Here is a 21,709-nt window from a genome sequence, read left to right on the forward strand (position 1 = left end):
AGCGCATAGATGGAGTAGATGTTGGGTTGGGTGGACCAACTCAAGACCCTGGATCTAGGCTCTGCCAGGCCTTCCCACCCCAGAGGGGTGAGGCCAGCTCTCCCGTGTCCACATCACTGCTGATACTTCAGATCAACAAAGGATAGGGCCAGCTCTCCTGCAGCCAGTGAGGGGCAGGGCCAGCTCAGGCTGGGGTAGGACATCAACAGAGCCTCAGATGGCATCCCAGACCACAGACATCTACATAGCCTTTGGTGGTAACATGGGCCACAGACATCAACACAGACCCTGGGCTGTAGTAGGACCACAGACCCAGACATGGCCCTTGGCCACAGTGTAGGCAGGCCCAGACATCACCATGGACTCAGGTGGCTGTGCAGACTCCTCATACTGGCCTGTTCCTCACCACTGTGTCTCCAGTTTCACCTCTCTCCACAGCATGTGGAATGCTCTGCTTCTCTTTCTCTCCCATCTCTCCACCACATTCACCTCACTAATGAACCATCTCATCAACAATTAATAGGTTAATATTAATTGTACGTTGAAATCATATTATAAATATACAAGGATAAATAGAACGCATCATTAAAATGAGTTTCCCCTGTTCTTAAATTGCAACTACTAGAAAAATGTAAATTATACACGTGGCTCACATTTATGACTTGTATTTTATTTCTATTGGACAGTGAGAATTTATACTATCCATCATCCATCTACGTATCCTCCATCTAGCCACTTATCTACCCATAATTCATCTATCTACCTATCTAGCTATCAACCCATCATTCATCCATCTATTCTCCTGTCCATCATTCATTCATTGGTCTTTGTATTAACTGATCAATTAATTGATGCATCTATTATCCATCTATCCATACATCCATGTATTAATCCATTCATCCATCTACCCATCATTCTTTGGTTTCTGCCTCTATCTGTCTATGTATTCACAATCCATCCATCCATATATACATATGTAATCATTCATTCATTTATCCCTTTTCTATCTAGTCATCCATCCATCCATCCATCCATTAATCTATCATCCATCAGTCCCTGCTTCAATCGATCCATCATTTATCAGCCCTGCATCTACTGACCCATCTGCCCATCCCTCATCCATTCCTCATTCATTGGTACCTGCATCAATCTGCCCGTTATTTTTCTCCTTCTTTCCCACTTACTGTGTGTCTCCATCTCATAACACGTATTTGTTGAGAGATAGATATTTTTATCTCTCATGAATCAGAGACTGTAGGTCAGAAGAATGGGGAAACCAAGGCTTTTATGTAAAGAACTTGCCTAAGGTGGGGCAGATGGAGCTAGGCTCTGTCTCTGTCAGATCAGGGCTCCTCATTATTCACTTAGGCTGCTTATTTGTTAGGTATCTTTTAAGATAAAAACAATCCTTGGAGGGAACATGACGAACTTAGGTTGGGCAGTGGCTGTTGGAATAGAGGCCTTGGAGCTCCTATCCCTGAGGCGACCACACAGTGTGGAGAGAGCCAGGCCCTTTAGAAGCCTCTGTGAGCCTATCCCTGGTGGCTGACATGAAAGGGTTATCCCTGCACAGTCGCTATTTGCAAAAAAAAAATGTGAGTTCTTTCAGATTCCAAAACTCATTTCCATGACAAAACTCTTGGGGAGAGAAGATGAAGGCCTGGCTTTTGCAGAACAATCTTCCAGCTGTAATGAGGGCTGAAGATGGCAGTGGGAAAGGAATTATAATTAGAATATGAAATGGGGAAAATTAATCTATTCCAGGCAATGGGAAGAGGATGTCCTGACGTTTCATGGCAATTCTTAGGCTGTTGACCCCCTGTGTTTCTTCTGCACGTTTTAAAGCACACAGAAGGTTGTGTAGTGTGAAAAATGACTTTTGGAGAGGGACGGATAAATTGTGAGATGTACACAGGATTTCTGCCCATATGTCGTCATTTAATCTGTCTCTCTGGGAACACGAAATGCGTGTTTGCGTTCTCACTTAACGTGAGTTCCAGCAAACAGTTGCAGGTGTGTGTGTCTTTCTACATCTGCCCCCTCCTTTCCTGTGCGTGTTCTGGGATTGTGTGCCAGTTTTCACAGTCTGATAATGTGCCCTGTACTTGTGCTCTGTGCACATTGGTTGTGTCATTTATGGATACAAGGCTCGTGGGACTAAGTTGTGCATGACGTGGATCCACACAAACCTGAGTTTCTGTTTATCTCAGCATGTCCTGGGTAGTGGTGGACATGTGAGTGTTTTCCATAGGGTCTGAGCACATGTGGGGGAAGGTGGCCCTGCTCTGTCTAGGGAAGGGTAGCTCTATGACCCTTTCCTTAGCCTACTTGTCCTTTTACCAGGAAGAGTCCTCCATGAGGAGGGGAGCAAGGGAGAAACCTCAGGCCTTTGTTCCTGGAGGCCAATGAGGTGGAAGCTCCCAAGCCCTTAGGGACCATCTACCTCACTTCATAGATCCAAGTTCTCTGCCTAATATGGCTTTGACAAAGTGGGCAGACAGCTGATCTCCCTCTGCCCTAGCCTCAGTTCATAGCTGTTAGGCCCAGCATACTTCAGGACACTGTGAGGGGCGCCCAAGACTCTCCAAATTGAGGTAGACCAAGGTTCTACAGCAACAGTCTGCCAACAAAGTCCTTCCTCTAAGCCAAAGCAAGTTTCACTCTAGCTTCATGTGACGGCTCTTTCTTAGACATTGCTTGAACTGATGGATGTGTGAATGAACGAGTGAGCCCATTTGTGAGACTCTCTGATGACCTCACAGGAGTCCACTGCCCCACCCCTTATCTGCCCCCAAACCTCTTGCAAAACTCCAAGAGGGCTTCCTGTCCAAATCCATAGTCCACTCCTCACTCTGGGTGACTCTTCTCTCTCTTGAGTCTCCAACACACTTATCGAGCATCTGTTGAACGTTGATGACATGGAAGGATCTATAAAAGCCTTGGTCTCTGCTTACAGGGAGCTTGCAGCACGATTGGGAAGAAACCTGGCAAAACAAACAAAGGCACTTAGGTAGTCTCTTTCCCATTGAGCGGCTCCCCGCTCTGTGTTCCCTTGGTTTTTAATGGGGGAAAAGAATGCTGTCTTTGGTGGACCATTGGAATCCTCCATAGAAAGCATGTCACTCAGAGTCAGGTAGAGTCCATTCATTCACCACATTTTTTTTTTTTTGGTCACTTGCCCACTGTATATGAAAAAGATGGACCTTTTTCTTCCTGCTAACTGTCTTCCAGCCAGAGTTTAACAATTGCTGGCCATCACACAGGGTTTAGGGGGACATCTTCCAGTCTGTTTTCTTGTTAGATATTGTTATGTTACTAACTTACACCACCCTGTCTAGTTGTTATTGTTTTAGAAAATGTCTCAGCTCCCTGGTTAAGCTTCTCCTCCACGCATAGCATGAAGTCCTGGATCCCTGGGAACATGGGGTGTGGTAGGAGAATGCGGTTTGAGCAGTGAACACAGTCCATGTTGGAGAGCAATTGAAGTGATAGAGAGATGATAGGCTATGGCACCGAGAGGAGGTGGGAGCAGGGGAGACTGGCTCTCTGGGCCCACAGGGGTGGGGCTGGCCTCCTGGCAGGTTGATATACACATTTCTAAGGGAAGGGCTTGGACAGACATCTACATGGCCGAGGGAGTGTAGAGCTCTACATCCTGAGTCTGCACAATTGTACTCATGCAAATTAGTCATAGGGAAACTCATACCCTTGTGCAATGACTAATGCAGCCATGGTGAAATGCAAAAGAGAGAAAGTTCATTGGGCCACAAGTTCAGCTAGTTGTCTATGCTGCCTTCTTACTGTGGAAATCTGGGGACCGGCAAAAGCAATTATGTTTTGATATAGATCACATTCCAAGATGTGTTTCCATCAGAAAGATGAGTCACAAAACAGTATACAGAGTGTTATCATTTGGAGGATGAAGTAACTATAAACATGTAGCCTTTGGCAGATATAACCCTTCAGATTCTTGTCTCTGGCCCAGTGGAGACCATCTTGCTCAGAAGGTTATGCCTCCTTGTGTCCCCTCTAAGGGCAGGCCACAGCAATGGTTGGTTGTTGTAGACTGTGAAAGGCCATCGTCCCTTGCCTCATGCTGAGACTGACCCTATGTGTGTGAGTATAGTTCATGCCTCAGAGCCACCATGGAATGAAGTGAGTGTCCTCATTTAGCTCCAGCCAATCAGTGTCCATACTGGTTAACCTCCCACCACCCGCCCGCCCACCAGCCCGCCCGCCAATCATTTGCTCAAAAGTGCATGCCTCAGCCTCGATCTCTGCCTCTTGGAGACTCTAAAATGATGCCACTCTCCAGGAAAAGGGGGCTACCTGGAATTGAGTGAAACCTGATAGGTAGTGGCATGTGGCAAAGCTGCTCTAAACTGTCCTGTGAAGAGAGGACCACCGTCCTATCCCCATTTGGCAGATGAGGAACTTCAGAGGTTGGGACAGCAGCTGAAGCTCATACATCAGTAGCTGCTGACGGGGTCCGTGTTTCTTCCCCTGCACCTGTTCCCCCGTGATGGGCAGTTCTTCCCAAATCCAGGAGTGGCAGGTTCTCTAACACATGGTGTTTCCTCATCAGTTTCCACCACAGTCCTCACACCTGTGGCCATGTGGCTAAAAGCAGACAGAGGTGGGGACAAAGGTAGAAAGATGGAGTGGGCGTCTCTAGGGCAGGCTGTCAGTGACTCCAAGGCAATGAACTTCGAATCTCTTCCCTGGCCCATGGAAGAGATTCTGGCTTTAGCTGTCATTTTGGCCAGAAGAGTCATTTGTATACTTGCAAAGGCACATAGCTCAGGGCCTGACAAGGCAGCCCACTGTGTCAATAGACAAAGTCCTGACAGCAGAAGGCACTCACTACCTGTCTTTGTCCTCTGTGTGATTGATGGTCCTGACCGGGGCCTTCAAGGGCCATAGAACAGGACAGGGGCCAGTGGACCTGCTGGAATGGGGCCCTGGGCATCCTGGGCTCCCGTGCCTGCTTCTGCAGCCCTTACACCGCTTTCTCTCAGCACAATCCCTTACCTCCTCGGGGCACAAGTCCTGTCTCCCTCTAGGGACGTTTTAATGAGAGACACTTTTGTCTTTGTTCTAGTCTGATGGTGACAGTGCCTACGTGGGGATGAGTGACGGAAATCCAGAGCTCCTGCCAACCAGCCAGGTGAGTGCCCCTCCTCCCCGGGGGGGTCTGAGCCTTGGGCTGGTGGAGCCAAGCTGCTGCTGGTGTTGAGGTAGGAGGGCTACAGTTGCCAGAGCTGTAGGACATGGCCTGGTGCTCTTCTCCCGGTGTTCAAATTATCAGTTGAGTCCTTCTGAGGGACAAAGCAGGACTGCAGTGTTGGCTCTGAATGACGTCCTTGAGTACCGTTGGCATACAGTGGGCATCACCGACACCTTAACACTCCAAGTGTTTTGCCCACATTTCCTGAGTGAGGGACAGATTTCACAATAGTGATTTTAGGTGGCCCATGCTCTCTGCCACTGCCTTCCTCCTACATAACATCGTTAGGGACATCTGGAGTGTGTGTGTACACACAGGTGAACAGCTTCTACCCATCACACAGAATCAGTTGTCTGAAGCCACTGAGGAGGTTTGTGGACATGGCATAAGGGGCAGAGGGCAGGTTTCCTGAAAAGTCTTCCCTGATGATCCAGACCTCTGGAGCCATAGATGGAATCAGATTCTCCACAGAGAATAGAAAGTTAGCATTTCTCAGCTGTGAGCATCCGCGCTACGGACTGTGACCAGGGAGGGGGTCCTTGCTGCTGTCTGTGACAATATGGAGAATGGCATCCTGAGGCAGGAGAGTCTGTAAGGTGGCAGCAGCTAAAAATGCTGGATGGAGCTAAGGAGCTTCCCAGCTACTAAGAACCTCGGGGAGCTGAAGGACAAGCCTGGCCCTGCTCCTGATGTCTACCTCTGTCTTGGCAACTGAAGTTGGCTGGCCCCTCAGTCATCATGATTGGTTCACATTCTCTGGCTGGGGAAACCAAAAGCCTATTAATTCACAGGCATAATGTACCTTATTCTGTGACAGGTCCCATGGGGCCATAAATAAGATGTGAGCCCATGGTCCACGAAAAGCTCTCCTAATGAAGAACATAACACAGTTCAAGTGGTATGCATGCTGATCCTGGGGTGCCACACCCCACCCCTTCTCTGGCCTGCCCCATGTGAGCACTGTGTTGCCAAAGCTGCCTTTATGTTGCTATCCCATGTGCCAGCCTGCAGGAATGGTGAGCAATAATTCCAGGGCCTGGGGATGTCACACTGCAAGGCCTGGTTGTCCAGAATCGGCTTAGAAATGTGGTCATCCCAGATGATCAGGGCTTACTCTGAGTCACTCCCAAGTTCCCAAGAGCATGCTGTACTCTGACTTCAAAACCTACCTATCACCTCCTCAGTGAGCTGTTTTTGGACTCAAATTCTGATCTGGGACCAGGATTGTCCATCATGACACCAGTTTGTTTTAATTTCTGGCTTTTGCTACTGTCTGTGGTCATCCACCATATGTGTGTGATGACTTAGCTTTTGTCTGTTTCAAGACTGAGACCTCCATGGCAGAAAGATATAATCCCTTAACTGCTATGTACTCCATGAGGTTGTGGCTCTCAGGCAGAAAGTGCTCCAGGAACATTGGTGTAATGTGTGAAGGTGACCTTTTTAATCTATCTTTTGAATCCCACCTTCCCTAACAGGAGAACAGGATAGTTGGACTTCTTAAAAATTCTTCCAGCTTGGAAGTGGTGGCGCATGGCTTTAATCCCAGCACTCGGGAGGCAGAGCCAGGCGGATCTCTGTGAGTTCAAGGCCAGCCTGGGCTACAGAATGAGTTCCAGGAAAGGCTCTAAAGCTACACAGAGAAACCCTGTCTAGAAAAAAAAAAAAGAAAAGAAAAGAATTCTTCTAGATCTTTTTGTTGTCTTCAAAGAGTCGGTCTAATTTAAAAGAATACGTTAGGAGCTGGGTATAGTGATGCATACCTGGATTCCCAGTGCTTGGGAGGTTGAGGCAGGAAGATAGTAAGTCTGAGACCTGTCTTGGCTACCTGTATATACCTAGTATAGCAATACTCATCTAATAATAACAATCACAGTAATAATAATAATAATTAGAATTCTGTAAGATTAAGTCCAGCCAGTTGCACAAGTCAAATTTAATAGCAGCAGCTTTGCAAAGGCAGCCTAGACTTCTCATAGTTTACCATTTTTTGCTGCAAAACAAGTACTTCACAATACAGTGGCTAAAACTGCAAATGTGTAGGTAGTCTGTGGTTGTACTGGTTGGCAGCTTGGCTGGGCTCAGCTGAGAGGCTCTTCCGGAGCGGCAGCCGTAAGATCTGGAAAAGCCTCCTGCTAGTTGATGTGGCAGTCGCTTCTGCTCCACCAGAGCTCTCATCCCCCAGACAGTTAGTCTGAGGCTGTTCACAAGGTGGGGGCAGGTTTCCCAGAGCAGCAAGTCCGGAAACTGCCAGACCTCTTGAGGCCTAGACACGGACCTGTCATTGCTTCCAGCTCCATCCATTGGCCAAAGCCAGACACAGGGCGAGTGCAGATTTGAGCAGCGGGAAATAGTTGCTGGCTCCTGAACAGAACTATAAAATACTGGAGACTTTTTTCAAATGGCCACATGAGAAACAGAGGATATGAAGTTCATACTGGCCTTGCTGATGAATTAACTCAGGCTCTTCTAGGACACGATGGCTCAGAGGGATTCTACTGGCCTCTGGTCTTTAATGGCAAAAAATAGTCAGGTTATTCTCTGTTTTCCCGAGTCTGTATTTGAAAACACACACGCACACGCACACGCACACGCACACACACACACACACACACTTATATATGCAACATACATGCACACACATGCACGGCCATTTCACGGAGTGTTGTCTTATCAACTGCAGGAATTGTACTGTCCCAGTTACTATAGGACCCATATGAGCACGGAGAAAATGAAGGTCTCAGAGGCCAGAAGATGTTATATTTCTTGTAGGTCCATTTACATCCCAGGTTCACCCAAGCAGCAAGGTTCACTGGGCACCTTATGATTCAAAGGCCTTGGATCTGAGCAGGAAGCAATTTCTAGCAAGCACTAGCTTCTAGGATGTTCCAAGCAGCCGCTTTAGGAGTCAATATGATAGAGATCAGTTCTCTCCTGGCTGAGAGCAGACTCAGAGCTGCTGGGATCTGTATGTCCAGGTTGCATGATCCAGGAAGAAGGGAGTCTACCTGGGAAGGGCTTGAGCTCCCACAGACCTGGACTCACATTCCTAGCTCTTCTATGCCCTGTATGGGCCAAATGTCTTTAGGCAAAGGATGGCAACTTCCTACTAACAGGAGAAGTGACACCCGCCTCTTGGGGTCCTGGGAGAAGTAAATGAGGCAGGACTGAGGGGTCTGTTGGCACTACATCAGAGTCTCTTCAACCATCTAAGGCACCCAGGTCCAGCTTCTGTGACTTTTGACTGCTAACTTACCTAGAGAATGGCCTCTGATGAATGGGAACCAGGTCCTGGGAGAAGTGAGACATTCAGAAAGCCAAACTCATTTTTTCCCAAAGGATCATTTGCTCTACAGATCCTCCATGTAGCCCCCATGGAGGATGCATCCTGCCCTCTTTTCTTATTCCAGGCATTCCTTGTTCCTTCCTACAGTGAGTCTCCTCGGAGGAAGTCTCATCTCAAGCTTACTTTGAGTGAATCTAAACTAAGCCTGTGTAAAACACCAGTGTTCAGAGAAACCATTGATGACTTATTTCTATTGTTTTATTCCCATAAATAATGTTCTGGTTACACAAGATGAGCATCTGGTCATCTCCGTGTCTGTACAAACACTGCTTCCTCTATGGGAATCCCCTAGACATTTTTCCCAACAAACGTCTGTCCCTCCCAGGTACCGCAAATGTTAGTGTCTCTCGACGCCTTCCTGGCTGTGGGTAGTTTTCCAATTTTATGGCTGTAAATAAGATTTATATGAAAGTTCTCAGGATTTTTCCTAAGAACGTGTGTGTGTGTGTGTGTGTGAGAGAGAGAGAGAGAGAGAGAGAGCGACAGAGAGACAGAGAGAGAGACAGAGAGAGAGACAGAGAGAGAGAGAGACAGAGAGACAGAGACAGAGAGACAGAGAGAGAGACAGAGACAGAGAGAGAGACAGAGAGACAGAGAGAGAGACAGAGACAGAGAGACAGAGAGAGACAGAGAGAGAGAGAGACAGAGAGAGAGAGAGACAGGGAGAGAGAGAGAGAGAGAGAGAGAGAGAGAGAGAGAGAGAGAGAGAGAGAGAGAGATGGGGAGGAGGAAGGGGAGAATGGATTGAGATGGATGACGTGAGGTTTGCCAAATCTCCCAATAGCATGAGCGGACACAGGGAGACCCAAGGAAGGGTCTGCTTAGGCAGGTGAAGGATCCTAGACTATAGTAGAGACAGAGGAGATGGGGGACAAGTAGATGAGCTGAGACGTGATTTTGGAAATCAAGGTAGCAGATTTTGAGGATGACAGATGTAGAGAAAGAAGGGAGGAAGAGAGACATGGGACTGCTCTCTGTCACTTCCAGCTCCATCCACTGGTCAAAGGCTCCAGCAAGGCCGTGCCATCTTCCACCTTGGGGAAGAGCAGCTCATGGGATCAGACATGGACATTTGACATTTGAGAGGTCTCGTAGTCTGTGTCTGGAGCCATCACATAAACTGTGAATTCTCAGCCCATGGATCAAAGCCCTGGGGGTAAATGAAACATGAAAAGCAAGATAAATAGGGAGAGCAGACTACTGAATGATGACCCTGTCCCTTTTTAAAAATGGAGTCTTTCTGTGTCCTTCCATGGAGCCTTAAAAGCCACAGGCAGAGTATTTCAAGGAGGAAGGGAGAGTTAGAGAAAGGTGGTGTCGGATCCACAGCCCGTTTCCTGTCCAGAATGATAAAATTAAAACCAGGCATAGCAGCACAGAACTTTGGAGGTAGAGGCAAGAGGATCACAAGTTCAAGGACACCTTCAGCAGCATAGAAAGTTCAAGGTCAGCCTAGGCTACACAAAACTGTCTCAAAAATTTAAAGGCAAATTTTAAATCAATTAAAGATTTAAATGGATTGAGTAGAATGTGCTCTGCTGTTTGGAGCAGGAAGACACTTCTACTGGAAGCTTCAGAAGTAAAAGATTTAAAAACTAGGACCATACACTAACACAAAATGACTTTTGTAATACAAGAACACCAGAGTGAAGATGCAGGTGGGGAACTGGGCAAGAATACTTGCAGCTCACAACATAGATGAAGGACCAGCTTCCTTAATGTATAAAGACTTACAAGAAACCAATTCAAAACCTCAGTGGAGAGAAGGGAAGGAGATCCCAGCCAGGAGTTTACCGAAAGGAAACGCAGAAAGGAAACATTGAAGTTATCATTTTCACCTATCAGGCTGACAACAAATCCCAAGGCTTGATGGATGACACATTCCCTCAGTGTTCTTGTAGGAAAACATTTTACACATTGTTGCAGGGCGGATACACCAGTCCTTGTGGCTGTGTATTGGAAGCCTCCTTCCAGTAGGGGGCAGTGTAGGATGACCAGAAAGGGAAACAAGAAGAAACGCTATCTTGAGTTTTGGCCTCATTTAGTTCCTTTTGCCTATATTGTTGTCCTGCTGAGCCTCAGTTTCCCCATTAATAATCAGGAAAAGGTGTTGAGTTTGCACCCCCCCCAACACACACACAAATGGACTAGAGAAATGGCGCAGCAGTTATGAGGACTTGTTGCTCTTGCAGAAGACCGCTGGTTCAAGTCCCAGCACCCACAGGGTGGCTCACAATCATCTGTAACTCCAGCTCCAGGCTCTGAGGTCCTTGCCGTCTTATGACAAGGGCAACAAGCATGCACGTAGTGTAAAGACATGCATAAAGGCAAAATATTCACATACACAAAATCATTTTTAAAAAATTGATGGTGATAATATTTAACATTTGCTATGCACTTCCCTGGGCTTAGACATTGGAGTCAAAGATCTCCTCTACTCCACACACAACCTTTGTTCCTTAGGCACAGTTCTTCTCCATCTAACAGGTGAAGAAGAGCCTAGGTGGTTGAGGTTTCATGAAGCAAAACCCTTTCCCGGTAAACGCATGGATAAACAGGAGACCCTCCCACCAGGGTTGAAAGCCAGGGCTCTCCACTTAGTCACTCTGGCTTCCACGTCTGTGTACATTGTAAAGGGCAAAGATGACATGGCTTTTATTGCTTTAATTAAAACTGGGGTGAAGACTTGCAATTCAGATTCAAATAAAATTGTGTTTCGCCTGCTGTGGCGCAAAGAAGGCTATGGCAGCGATTACGCCCGAGATTACGAACAATCAAAGAGAAAAGGCCTTTTGCAACCATTTCCTGTCGAAGCCACAGACATCACACTTTAAAAATAATTACGGCTATGTTATTGGAACATGATTCATGAATTCTGAATAAATATGAGGGGCTTGGAAGGAAAAGGCTTCCAGACTATAGATTTGCTTCGGATCTGATGAAATGTAATGTCATTTCCCAGCTGGAGAGTAAAATGCAGGGAAGGAATAAAGCCCCGCCCTATGTACAGGGAGAAAATGGAGTGTATGTCACGGGGAGCTGATGTGCACACATCTTTCTGAAGCACAGGCTCAGAAAAATGCGCAACTTTCTGGGATTCATTGGAGAAAACTGCTGAGAGGGAGCTGCTACTCTCCCGTCTTAATTTTGCATTCCGATGGCTAAAAATACATTTCTTTTAAAGCTCGAGGTCCCTGCCTGTGAGACATTTAGGTAGAAGACACCAGAGGATGGGTTTAGGGCAGGAACTTGTGCTGTATTCACCGTGGCTCCCCGTCATAAAGATATTTCTCACACGCTGCAGTCAGTGTTTACAGTCTATGGCTTGTTTCCTTCCAACTATTATGAGCGAAATTGAACCCAGGCAACATTCACTCTTTCAAAATGTGATGGAAACATGGAGGATGGGGGGAGTGTGGGGTTAGGGAGGGGCTGGCAGTGGGTTAGAAATGTAATTTCAAGGGTTTTCATAAAAATGGAGCCCTCCTCTTCTCCCAGCCCGTCTCAAAATTACCATTCCCTCGAGGGCCTAGCTTTTTCCTGGGGGAGAGTCAAAGAGCCCCTGGTTTGACACATCTGTTCATTGCTGTGTGTGAGCTTACCCCATGAGCAAGAGAAACATGGCTGCATGTAGGGACCACCTAGAATAGCATTGGGCTCTCAGCTTCTGGAGGGTCAGGAGCCTGACTCTGGCCTCCGTGTGGCCTCTCTCACTCTGTTCCCTAGGGCAGGTCGTTAGCCCTCTCTGGGCCCTAATCTTCAACATCTGGGCTTGGGTACTGATAGACATCTCTGAGGAACCTTCCAGGTTATCTCTCGTCACCTGGAGATTTTCCTCCTCTACCACTTGCCCAGAAATGCTCAGGAGGGACAGTGTCTGTCCACAAGGCTAGTGAGTGTCCTTCTCTACTTGACCAAATCAGAAGGGACCTGGAGATGAGGTCAGTCAGTTTGAGACTATTGTCAATCAACTGAGGCTCCAATAAGGACATTTTGTTGGTGAGATGGGCTTATCACGGCACCAACATGAAAACTGTGGTTTTGGACAAATTAACCAGCTTTCCCAAGATGCCACTGCATCTTTGGAAGTCCCTCAGAGGGGTGTGGGAAGAGCCAATAAGATGCACTGATACCCAGAGAGTATATTCCAGCATCTGGCATACGGCAAGCAGTGATTGGTGGAAAGTGTTAGTAAAGGTTCCTGTGCCTGTGGATGGAAAACTGAGGTTGCACCTGCCTCTGCCCCAAATGTGGCCAGCTCAGGAGTGAGATGCAGCATCAGAAAGATGAGCCGAGGGAATCTAATCAGCTTGCTTAGTCAGTAAAAATCAGATTAGCGGAGGCATTGAAATTAGAAGGATTCTAGTGAAACTATCTTGTTTGCAAATGCGCCAAGAAAGTCCCTAGGAAAATCACAAAACTAGTAAAAGATCTTTTCTAGTCCCTTGGAGAGAAGCAGTCTTTCCCCATGCAGCAACCCCTGCCATGTGAGTGCCTGGTCTGCCCGGGTCTCTGGCTCACAAGTCACAAGGGCCTTTGATGGCTGTTCTGCCTTTCCCACACTCTAAGCCTGCGTCTCGAACGGGAAGAAAGGTCCAGGAGTGAACTTGTGCCTCAGCTAGGCCTGGTGTCTGCCCCCTGGCAATTCCTCCAGAAGGTGGAGTCCGATGTGCAGTCTAGCCCTTGTTCCCCGTGGCTTCCCTGCTCGGCCCTTGTGATATTGACCAGATTCCTGACTTCCCTTAGTCTCACTTTCCACCTCTATAAAACGGGAGTGTCAATACCCAGCTTTTAGAGGAGTTAAGAGACACACGAAGCAATGCGGGGTAACGGACTTGCGTGTGCCGGTCTGAGCCCTCTCCTTGGAAAAGCTGATTTGTAACTTAGAAGCGAGAAGCAGTGGAGGAGGTAGGAGAAAGTTTGTTCCATTTTCTGCAGATATTTTCGCTAGGACTGGGGCACAGCGACAAAGAGGTTGAAGCTTATGTTTGGGGTAAACAGAAGCTCGGCTCAGAGACCCTCAAGCCAGGATAGTGCCTTGGGCTGCAGAAACGAATATTTTTGATTCATGTCAGAGTCTATGTTTAGAAACACCTAGGGGCATCTGGATTGAAGAAGAGAATGTGGCTCATAGGACTGGAGAATTGGGGACCTAGGGAGCTAGGGAAATGGGGTGTGGGTCCTACAGAGAAGGTTAGACCAAGCTGGGAAGGATGGGGGTGCCCCCTAAACAGGGAAGTGTGAAGCAGGAAGCCTGAGAGGTGGGTCTACTTTGCACCATGAGATGGGCTTGTCCCATAAGAAAATATATCATGAAGTACCTGGAGAGGCTCGGGGGTTTAGACTTGATTCTGTGTTACTCTCAACTCTCCACTGTGTGGAAACCAAGGTAGGCTGTGGCTAGTGGTTACATTTGTGTCACGAGTGATCACTGAGTAGTTTTATCTTGCTGACACCCCATTAAACAGTTACCAGAGGGGGCAATGGAAGCATAGCCAGGAACGGCTGAGGGGCCATTTTAAGGTTGATAAAATATTGCTCCCCAAACAGAGAAAGAACAGAAAGCACCGTATTAACAGGAATCTGGAGGACCTGGCATGCTCATCCGGTGCTGTGTCAATTGGTACACCCACTTTAGAAAACCACTTCTCAGTATCAGCAACTGATGCACAGTTCAGCTGTGCATCCATAAGTTCACCAAAAGATGCATCAAAGATGTCCATAGCAGCATTTTTTAAATAAATGCACAAAGTTGGTTAGACTTAGTGGCATAGGCCTGAAATCCCAGCTACTTAAGTGGCTGAGGCAGGAGGATTGAAAGTTCAAGGCCAGCCTGGGCAATTTAAAGAGGCGATGGGGCTGGACTGAGAAGGACAAAGGTGTCGTTGTGAGTGGCTGCCACTCAGGAAGTGGGAGAAGCAAGGGACAGTGAGGAAGTTGCTTTGTGCCATGAAGTGGCTCTTCCAAAATACCCTCCAAGAAAATGTAACTGAATGTCCTGTCCTCTCAAAACCAAAAGCTAAGAAAGGGCGGAGGAATACTGCATAGAGACAGAACGAACTCATCTAGCATGCAGGAGACCCTGGGCTCAGTCCCAAGCGATGCAAAGAAACAAACAAACAAAACTTAAAAAGAACAAAGCTGGCAACAATCCAAACATCCATCAAGGGTAGACTGGATGAAAGACAGGATTAGTCTTGCCCGGGGCATACTATACAGCAACGACAATGAATGATTATGGTAATATGCAATAATTCGGATGACTCACAAACACATTGAGCAAAAGGAGCCAGGCAGCAAACTAGATCATCCTGTCTGATGGCATTGACACAGATCACATGAACTTATCCAGGGTGATAGAAAGGTGAACTCAGGTTCCCCTGAGAGCAGTGATTCTCAGCCTTCCTAATGCTGCCACCCTTTAATACGGTTCCTCATGTTGTGGTAACCCCAAGCATAAAATTATTCCATTGCTACTTCATAACTGATTTTGTTACTGTTATGAGTAGTAATGTAAAAGTTTTTGGAGATAGAGGTTTGCCAAAGGGGTTGAAACCCACAGGCTAAGAACTCCTGCCTTCGAGGTAAGGACAGAGGGGCTTTGCAGGTCTGAGGCAGGGGTGGCTAGGAGGTTTTCTTTCTTTCTTTGAGCAGGTTGTACATATACATGCACTCTGTGAAGTTTTCTTGAGCTTTTTGCTGGTGATTTATTCACTTTTCTGTTGGTCTCCTGCGTGTCAATAAAAAGGAAATACACGATCAAGACATTGTATTTGTACAGGTGTCTCTTTTAGATGAGGGACATTGATATGATTTTGCTAGATCATATGTTAGTAAATACACCAAACTACATTTTCTTGATTAGCAAGTGAAACATGGGGTAGCATTCTTCTTGGGTTCTCCTGAGAGCCTCATTTTCAATCATTTCTCTTTTGGATGCTCCCGTGGTCCTGTCCACGAGGATGTCAGTGACAGCTGGTGATAAAGATGTGTTGTCCTGTCATGGGTCTTTGTTCAAAGTGTTTGCCTTTGTCGTGTGTGTGTGTGTGTGTGTGTGTGTTTGTGTGTGTGTGTGTGTATACATGTGATGTGTTTATGCTTACCTGTGTGTGAGAGGGGCATGTGAGTGTCCCGGTGCATTTGTGGAGATCAGAGGACATCTCTCAGCTGTTTTTCCTTGTCCTTTCACCTTGTGTGAGACAGACAGGGTCTCTTTGCCACTGTGTAAACCAGCTCACTGGCCTTCAAGCCTCTGCAGTTTCTGCTTCCCATCTCCCTCAGAGCTCTGCTGGAATGACAGGTAGACACATGTGCATTCACATGGGGTCTAGGGGTCCGAACCCAAGTAGTCAGGCTTGTGTGGCAGGAGCTGTCACCCACAGAGCCATTTCCACAGCTTTGGCCATCGGATCTGGTTTTCCACACTTGGTCACACATCCACGGGATTAGGCACAGAATCAGCTTGTGATGTACGTTTTGGGGGGGCACATTCCTATGGAATGTCCACAGAGGGGATCACACACTGCTTTCCTACCGTCAGGTGTCAATGAAGTCCACTTTGCAATCATGGTCATCCGAAAGAGAGGAACATGTGGGTTTAAGACAAGGTGAAGCTGTTTGTGGTAGGAAATGAAAGATTTGGTGTAGCTGTCTTCGGTAGCTCCCACCTCACGGCCACGCCACCGTGGTGCTTCAGGGTCCTTATCAAGAGGTGTGGAAAGAGATGCTTCGAAGAGAAAGTGCCCTTCAAGACGAGTTTCATTCAGGTGTCTCTGTGTATAGAGCATGACCATGACTGGGAAGGGAAAGGCCGGGCTTGGTCATTTATGTCTTGGATAGTATGTTCCCAGCAGGAGCCAGGCTGGACTCGCCTTGTACAGTTGACTTAACTTCCTGGGAGGGGAAATTTCCTTTAGCCACTGACGGACTGTGAGGTCTGACCTGGCTCCAGCAATGGCTTGCCCCAGGGAACCAGACACATGGGCTGTGGCTTGTCTATCTTCACGAACAGAGTTTTAGGGAGTGTTCAGATCACAGATGTCTCCAAGTTTGTACACGCGCGTGTGTGATGGGGTTTGGTGATGATATGATACTATAGACCTGGGAGATCTGGCTGATAGGATATTTGAAATTGTCTGTGGAAGTTTCTCCAGGCCAGGTGCGCTCACACACACACACATGCACACACCTGTATACAGACTGATTCAACTGCTTCCACCTCCCAAGTGCTAAGATTACAGGTATGCACTGCCACACCCAACTTGGTTCTAAGCAGCTGCGATTTATTCTGTGACTCCAAGAAAGTGTCTCTTTCTTTGTGGCATCAAGGACTCTCCAGCCAGATTGTGACAGAACTAGACTTTGAACCATTGTCTGACTATGGCAAAGTCAATGCTGTGGATGCCTCTGGCCATGGTGCCCAAAGTGTCCTGGGCCAGCAGCATCCTGGAGCTTGACAGCTCCCCCACCTCTGGAGTCAGGGTGCATTGCAAGTCCTCTATTGTGTGTGCAGTACAGACCAAAAAGCATGGTGTGGGGAGCAGTGCCTGCCTAATGTGTTAGGCAGGCAGAGCGCCTGTGCTTAGGGGCATCTAGGCTGGGTTGGAACAGGCCCACACTACGGAGCAGTTAAAAATAGAAGAGAAGGAGCTGCCTGTGAAGACACAGCATAGAAACACAGGAGCAGAACTGGAGAGATGGCTCAGGGGTTAAGAGCACAGGTTGCTCTTCCAGAGGACCTGGGTTCAATTCCCAGCACTCACATGGCAGCTCACAACTGTCTGTAACTCCAGTTCTAGGGGATCCAACACACTCACATAGACATGCAGGCAAAAACACCAATGCACATAAAAATAAATAAATCTTAAAACACACACACACACACACACACACACACACACACACACACATACACACACACAGGAGCATACACAAGGAAGCCCAAGTCCTCTGTTTATAAAGAGGCAGAACTATGTGGTCAAGGAGAATACAAACTCTAGGCTACTGTGGGCAGTTAAGTGAGACCTTGTCTCGAGACACAGAAGGAAAAAGGGGGCTGCAGCTATGGCCGGCTGGTGGAGCACTTGCCAAGTGTCAGGTGTAAGCCCCTGGGTTCAACAGCCAGCACCCACCCACACTCTCATCTCACAAACAGGCCTGGGGAGATGGCTCAGTGGTTGACATGCAAGTGAGAAGACCGGAGTTTAGGTCCCTAGAACCCACATAAAGGCTGCGTGGGCATGGTGTCCCATCTATAATTACAGCCCCAAAAGGTGGAGACTAGGGATCCCCAAAGCAAGCTGCCTAGTGAGACAAGCCATATCGGTGAGCTCTGGTTTTGATTGAGAGACCCTGGCTCACTGAATAAGGTGAAAGATGGATTAAGGATGATTCGCTGGCACCACACAGGGATGCTCCCATGCACATATGAACGCGAATACATGTGTGTGTGCACAGCACACACAGAGATGCATGCAAAAGAAAAAATATATTAATAAGAATTTAGAAGAGGATGCAAGTTCACAAGCCAGACTCTTATTTTTAAAGCTAACACATCCCTGGCAGATGAGGATTTGGGAGTGGCTTAGCTGGGTGCCTCGGACTCAAGGTCTCTCGAGAAGTTTACTATGGCAGTTGGGACTGTGGGCTAGTGAGGGGGTGCTGCTGAAGGAAGAATCATCTCCAAATCCCTTTGATGGCCATTCCCACAGCCGGTTCCCCTGGCCTAGACTGTCAGGTGGGTCCCTGGCTCCGTTTTGTCTGTCTGTCTTTGGATCCAGTTTCTCAGCTCAGGGTAGCTCTGCCTATGCAATGGCTAAGACAGTAACACTCACTACATGGTCGAGAACATTCACATATGAAACTCACACAGAGCAAGGTCCCCGCACACACGGTAAATGCTGTATAAATTCTTACTGTGACCATCATATTTTGAATGATGATGTAGAAAAGTGGGGTGAGCCGGTCAGTGGCAGTGCATGCCTTTAATCCCAGAACTCGGGAGGCAGAGGCAGGTGGATCTCTGAGTTCGAGGCCAGCCTGGTCTACAGAGAGAGTTCCAGGATAGCCAGGGTTACACAGAGAGAAATACTGTCTAGAAAAAAGCAAACAAAAAGAAAAGAAAAGTAGGCCAAACCTGAGGGCTGAGTCACCTCTTCAGTAGTAACTCTACAAGTCCCAGCCCCAGCCTCAGGGTGGATACTCAGTAAATCTCAAGGGAGTGGATGAGCTTCAAACTACAGGCCCACAGAGAGGACCACGTAGCAGGAGCATGGGGTCCAGACTACGGGAGGAACAGGCCTTTGTTCTTTCTGTTCAGAGTAGACCTGGTGTGCTGGCCACACTCTGGCAAAGCAGAGGAGTGCTGTGATAGCTCTGTCAATGAGCAAGCGTCACTTGGGCAGGAGTGGGGAGAGGGGACGGGCTAGTGGCCTGAGCAGAGGAGCCAGCACATCCAGAGGTATGTACTGTCTGGGGGCCCTGTGTGTGGCTGGTGTCAGGGGAGGTGATGTTATCTGGTCCAAGCACCCTCAATGCTAAGACAGTGCTGGGGTCTTGATCTGAAGGTAGCCCACCTTGTAGAGTCTAAGCAGTCCTGAGATAAACTGGAGTTTGCGTCTGCCCTGCTCAGCCTCTCTCAGGCATATGCAAGGGCTATGCTCTGAGAACTCCTACAGCTTTGTTCCGCTGCTGGCTCCGCACATTTTTTTTTTTTTTTTTTTTTTTTTTTTTTTAGGATAAAGCTACTTCTGTGGTTTCCAAAAGGCAGTGAAGGAAAAGGGAAAAAAAAATTGCGAAGAGACATAATAGGCATTTTTCCAGAAGCTATTTAGCACAGAAAGGACTAGAAAGCACACTCATCAGTTTAAAAATGCTTTCCAAAGCAGCTCTGCCCAGGTCTGCCTGCATACCTGCAAACCAGGCCGAGGGGTAGGAATGAAGTCTGTGTTTAAAACCCCAGGCCAGTTCCCTCTTTTTACATGAGTGTTTGAGGCCCAGAAAGAGACAGTGACTTGGCCAAGGTCATACAGCCTGTTGGGACCACAGTTGGGACTCAATACTTCATGAAAAAATGATTTCTAAGATGACCAAGAGGACTCCCACCCCCACCTCACCCCCAGGGTCCATTCCCTGCAGCTACTCTCGGGGCAAAGCTGTTTCTGAGCTTGGCTGGCTTCTGAGAACCTGTTGAGAAGGGAGCACAGAGCTGGGCCCGCAAGTGCGGGCCACTAGTCCTCATTCATACATGCCTCCATTCAAAGACATGCTGATGCTGGGCAGGCTGGCACACACCTTTAATCTTACCTGGCACTCAGGAGGCAGAGGCAGGCAGATCTCTGTGAGTTCAAGGCCAACCTGATCTACATAATGAGTTCAGGCCAGCTGGAGCTACGTAGTGAGACCCTGTCTCAACAAACCCAAAGCAGGCTAAGTGCCTACTGTGTGGTGGGGCAGTGGAGCAGTTGCTGAGATGTAGCCCTGAGCAAAGCCCTTGGGCACTCTTCCCTCATTCAGTCAGTCAACCACAGCCAGCCTGGAGCACAAAGCGGCAAACGAGAGACTTCTCTTTAAAAAGGTGGAAGACAGAGGCTGTCCTCTGATCTACACACAGCACACACAAGACTTTCCGCGCAGTGAAGGCTTTTGTAGGAGGTGGAGCTAGGAGACCAGTTCACTTGGGGTCTTGCTGGCCCAGAAGATTTCATCCTGTATCCTAAATGCAAAAGGGATGTCAACTGATTGGGAGTAGCATGGTTGGATTTGTAGGTAATCTATTGTCTGGGCTGCTAGATGGGGAATAGACAGAAAGGAACAAGGGTAGAAGGTGGAAGGCCATTGAGGAGGTGATTAGAGATGTCCTGGGAAAATGGTGAGCCCAGGGGGTCACCCGGCAGATGGATCATAGTGGGAGGGCTTGAGATATAATGACACGTAGAGCCAGCGGGACTTTGAAGCTCATTGGAGTAGGTGGAGGGGAAGGAGAGGGAGGGAGGGATTGAGCTTCATCCTCGGGTTTCTGCGGTAAGCCATCAAGTGGAGAAACAGTGAGAGAGGAACACACGGTGCAAAAGGGGACGAGAAGGACCTCAGTTGTGAATCTGTTGGCTTTCCTGATTGCTTAGGACACAGGTCGGTAAAGCATGGCCCGTGGGCCAGATCTAGCCCTCCGTTTGCCTTCTGTAAACAAAGCTCTATTGGAACACAGCCCCACTCATTACTTTCAGTATCATCTATGGCTGTTTCCATGCTACAATACCAACGGTGAATAGTTGTTTCAAATATTTATTAGCGGGACCTTTGCAGAGGAAGTTTACTGAGCCTTCATCTAGTACACCCAAGGAAAAGTGCCAAGAGACAGGTGAATATGTGATTATAAAAAACGTTATAAAAAACGTTATTCAAACAGATAGGAGCTGGAGCCTCAGCAGTGAGGATCACTGGCCGCTCTACAGAGGACCCAGGTTCAGTTCCCAGCTCCCAATATTGTCTGTAATTCTAGTTCCAGAGAATCTAATGCCCTCTTCTGATCTCCACAGGCCACCAAACACATGTGGTGCATGTAAGTACACACAAGAAAACAGTTGTTCACAAATCTCAAGTATTATTCAAACAACAAATGAACAAAGGAATTCTCTCCCTATCCATGGCAGTGAGAGTCCTTCTCTGCAGAATGGTGGCTTCCTCTTCAGACTGCGATGTCTCATTCCCATGCCTCGGCCCCTAGATTACCCAAGCCATCTGAGTTCTCCTAAGGACTAGGTCTTTCTAACAAAGGAAGCTCTAAACCTAACCAGCAGCCACCCATCTTTCCAGAGCCCTTGGTCAATCACCCAGGAGCCCTGTGAACCTTTGAGTCTGATAATTTCTCGAGCCAGAACCCAAGGTATTATCACACTCCTTCCCATATACAGCATCACTAAACAAAGCTCATGTCTCACCTCTGTCTGTGCCGACCCAAGTACGTCAGGGCCAGGGACAGCCTTGAAGCAGCTGAGGCTGGCAGTATCTGAGAGTGTTGGATATACTCCTCTGAGCGAGGTCTTGCCAGTGAACAAAGGGTTAACGGATGCCATGTCCCTCCCCCACATCATACAGAGTCCATATTTGATTTGCATAGTACAGCTTTCCTGCTCTCA

The 21,709-nt window shown here is 47.7% G+C and overlaps 1 protein-coding gene across 2 annotated transcripts in view; it reads left to right on the forward strand.

Moving 5' to 3' along the window:
• Tox2 (TOX high mobility group box family member 2) overlaps positions 1–21,709 on the forward strand; it is a 127,303-nt gene that overhangs the window by 40,921 nt on the left and 64,673 nt on the right. For both annotated transcript variants that reach the window (XM_059261855.1, XM_059261854.1), the window contains exon 2: positions 5,102–5,167. In XM_059261855.1, coding sequence (XP_059117838.1) covers positions 5,102–5,167 — 66 coding nt within the window. The remainder of the gene's footprint in view (positions 1–5,101; positions 5,168–21,709) is intronic.

This window comes from Peromyscus eremicus, chromosome 4 (genome assembly GCF_949786415.1).
Source record: "Peromyscus eremicus chromosome 4, PerEre_H2_v1, whole genome shotgun sequence".
Taxonomy (NCBI): domain Eukaryota; kingdom Metazoa; phylum Chordata; class Mammalia; order Rodentia; family Cricetidae; genus Peromyscus; species Peromyscus eremicus.